Below are 2,799 nucleotides of genomic sequence, written 5' to 3'. Positions count from 1 at the left end.
CCAGCCATGACACTAGACAGTTCACACAGCTTCCTTATTGACCATCATATGGGCAAGAAGACTCAGGTCCTTGTTGTACAGACATAAATCAATGAAGCTGCCTTCCTTATCCTATTATGATATACTATGTCCCTTAAACTGTAGTCAGGATAAATCCTTCCAGCATTAAATTTCTTGTCAAATCTTTGAATACAGCAACAAGAAAAGTAGCTAATATGGACTGCTTAAATTTTTCTTAAGAATAGCAACAAAGTTATGGTATCTATTTTATGCTTTTGTTTATAATTTAGAAGTTTCCATTTGTTTGTCTTATAACTTAGCTGGCATTAGTTCCAGAATCATGTACAATCACATCTTCCCACAGATCCCTCTTTGCTTTCTTTTAAGTCATAACCTCTATTGCCTTTAATTGATGTTACATGCATGTATATCAATACACATATATTCCCAAATATAAAGTATGCAGTTGGTTTTAAAGTTTAATCTTTTATAATTACTGCTACATTTTATATTTCAATACTTCATTGATTTTTAACTTTGATTTATATTCATGAGAGATACTTTTAGTTCTCTTGCCTTAGAGTAGATTTACTTGTAACAGTTTGATAACAAGGTAATTTGGGCTATGTGCTTTATACATTCAGGTACCTCATAAGTAAGAGTGCCTTGTTTTTTAGAGTTTTGAATAGAATTCATTTCAATACCATTGCTGATGCTTCTCTTTCACTTATCATCCATACTGGAAATAACAATTAAACTATGAAGTATCTTTAAGACCAAATGCTTCATTAAAAATATTCCAGATAGTATCAGATGGTTTGTGCTTTACTTTGTAAAGATTTTGCTATTTGTGATTTATAAATAAATCATTTGATTATAGAATCAACTATAAATTTTCAAAGTATGATTCCTCTTTTTTAATGAATGAAAATATATGCCATGAATTTTTACCATAAAATACATATCATGGTTTGAGAAAACTTTCTCCCATTGACAGAAAATTGTGCATGCTGAGCTTTTTCTTAGTTATATTTTGACATTATCTTATAAAACAATCAAATGACCCATGTCAGAGTTCATAGCAGAAGCTTCATAATTTCTATCTGTATTAACTTATAAAACAATTTTTTCATTGCTTTAGGCTTTAAAATGTTATAAAATTTAAAAAATAGAATCATAGTAATTTATGTATGTGTTTTTACATATAAAAATAATATAAATGCATATTCAGACTATATTATATAACAGATATTGCATATAAACACAAAATTGCAATGTTGTTACTGTTGGAACCTAATATTATTAATGATTATTTTGTATTTTTTTTTTACCAGTATAGGTTTCCTGAGTAGTCTAGATGGATACATACAATCTTACAGTATTGAAGTATTTCATTCTAACTGGAATCACAGATCTCCCTGAGCTTCAGGCCCCTTTATTTGGACTCTTTCTCATTATATACATGACATCTGTAGTAGGTAATTTGGGCTTGATCGTCCTCACTAAAATAGACTCTAGGCTTCAGACACCTATGTACTTTTTCCTCAGACAGCTCTCTCTCACCGACCTTGGTTATTCAACTGCTGTGGGACCTAAAATGTTAATAAACTTTGTTTCTGATCAACCTACAATTTCCTTTATTTGGTGCTCAGTCCAGCTGACCTTCTTCAGCGTGTTTATAACCACTGAAGTTTTCATTCTGTCAGCCATGGCCTATGACCGTTATGTAGCCATCTGCCATCCACTACTGTATACAATCATAATGTCACAAAGATTATGCCATGTTATGGTGGCAATACCTTACTTCTATAGCATGTTTATATCCCTACTGACCATTATCAAGATTTTCACTTCATCATTTTGTAGCCATAATATCATAAGGCATTTCTACTGTGACAGTCTGCCATTGATATTGATGTTATGCTCAGACACACAAGAAATTAAACTGATAATTTTAATCTTTGCAACTTTTAATTTGATTTCTTCTCTTCTGGTAGTCTCCATGTCTTATATCTTGATCCTTGTGTCCATTCTCAGGATGAACTCTTCAGAAGGCAGGCACAAGGCCTTCTCAACATGTGGCTCTCATTTAACAGTGATAGTTATATTCTATGGTACTCTATTTTTCATGTATGCACAACCAAAATCTATTCACTCCTTTGAGACTGGTCAAATCGCATCTTTGTTCTATACACTGGTTATCCCCATGCTGAATCCAATGATCTACAGTTTGAGGAACCAAGAAGTGAAGGAGGCCTTGCATAGAAAATGGAAAATGTGTGTGAATATTCTACTTAAATTATAAAATTATAAGGTAGAGTAAAAAGAAAATACATCATAACTTATATGTAGTATAACTAATATTACTTTAGCTAATAATAATATTATTTAGTAATATTATTGTCTTGTGGAATAGCTGCATGCTAAGTACAGATAAAAAGAAAATCATTGGTCAATTTTGAATTCAAGTTAATCTTTTTTATATGATGTATCCCCTCTTTATATATTTGTATATTTTAATGTAAAGTTTTATTTGGATTCCATTTCTACATGTCATGCCATATAGCCTGTTTCTTGTTTGCTCCCAATAAACTAATTTAAGTTAAACATTTGATTTTTTCGTTGTGCTTTCACCTCTAATGGCCTAATGCCTAATATTATAAAATATAAGACAAGTATATGTTCAAAATCACACGATATTATATAAAATTCATGTGGAATTCATTTCTGATGGAAATCTTAGATGATGCAAATATGCCTGAGACAAGACCAGCAAGGATATTTCTAACCTTGTTATTT

The 2,799-nt window shown here is 31.0% G+C and overlaps 1 protein-coding gene across 1 annotated transcript; it reads left to right on the top strand.

Annotated features, from left to right (window-relative positions):
• Window positions 1-1,357: 1,357 nt before the first annotated feature.
• LOC116090424 (olfactory receptor 8K3-like) lies at window positions 1,358-2,305 on the top strand. Its single transcript, XM_031370888.1, has one exon. The coding sequence runs from the start codon at window positions 1,358-1,360 to the stop codon at window positions 2,303-2,305; it is 948 nt and encodes a 315-aa protein (XP_031226748.1).
• Window positions 2,306-2,799: the final 494 nt, after the last annotated feature.

The sequence above is a fragment of the Mastomys coucha genome, unplaced genomic scaffold (genome assembly GCF_008632895.1).
Source record: "Mastomys coucha isolate ucsf_1 unplaced genomic scaffold, UCSF_Mcou_1 pScaffold15, whole genome shotgun sequence".
Taxonomy (NCBI): Eukaryota; Metazoa; Chordata; class Mammalia; order Rodentia; family Muridae; genus Mastomys; species Mastomys coucha.
This window is presented reverse-complemented; position numbering and strand designations above follow the sequence as displayed.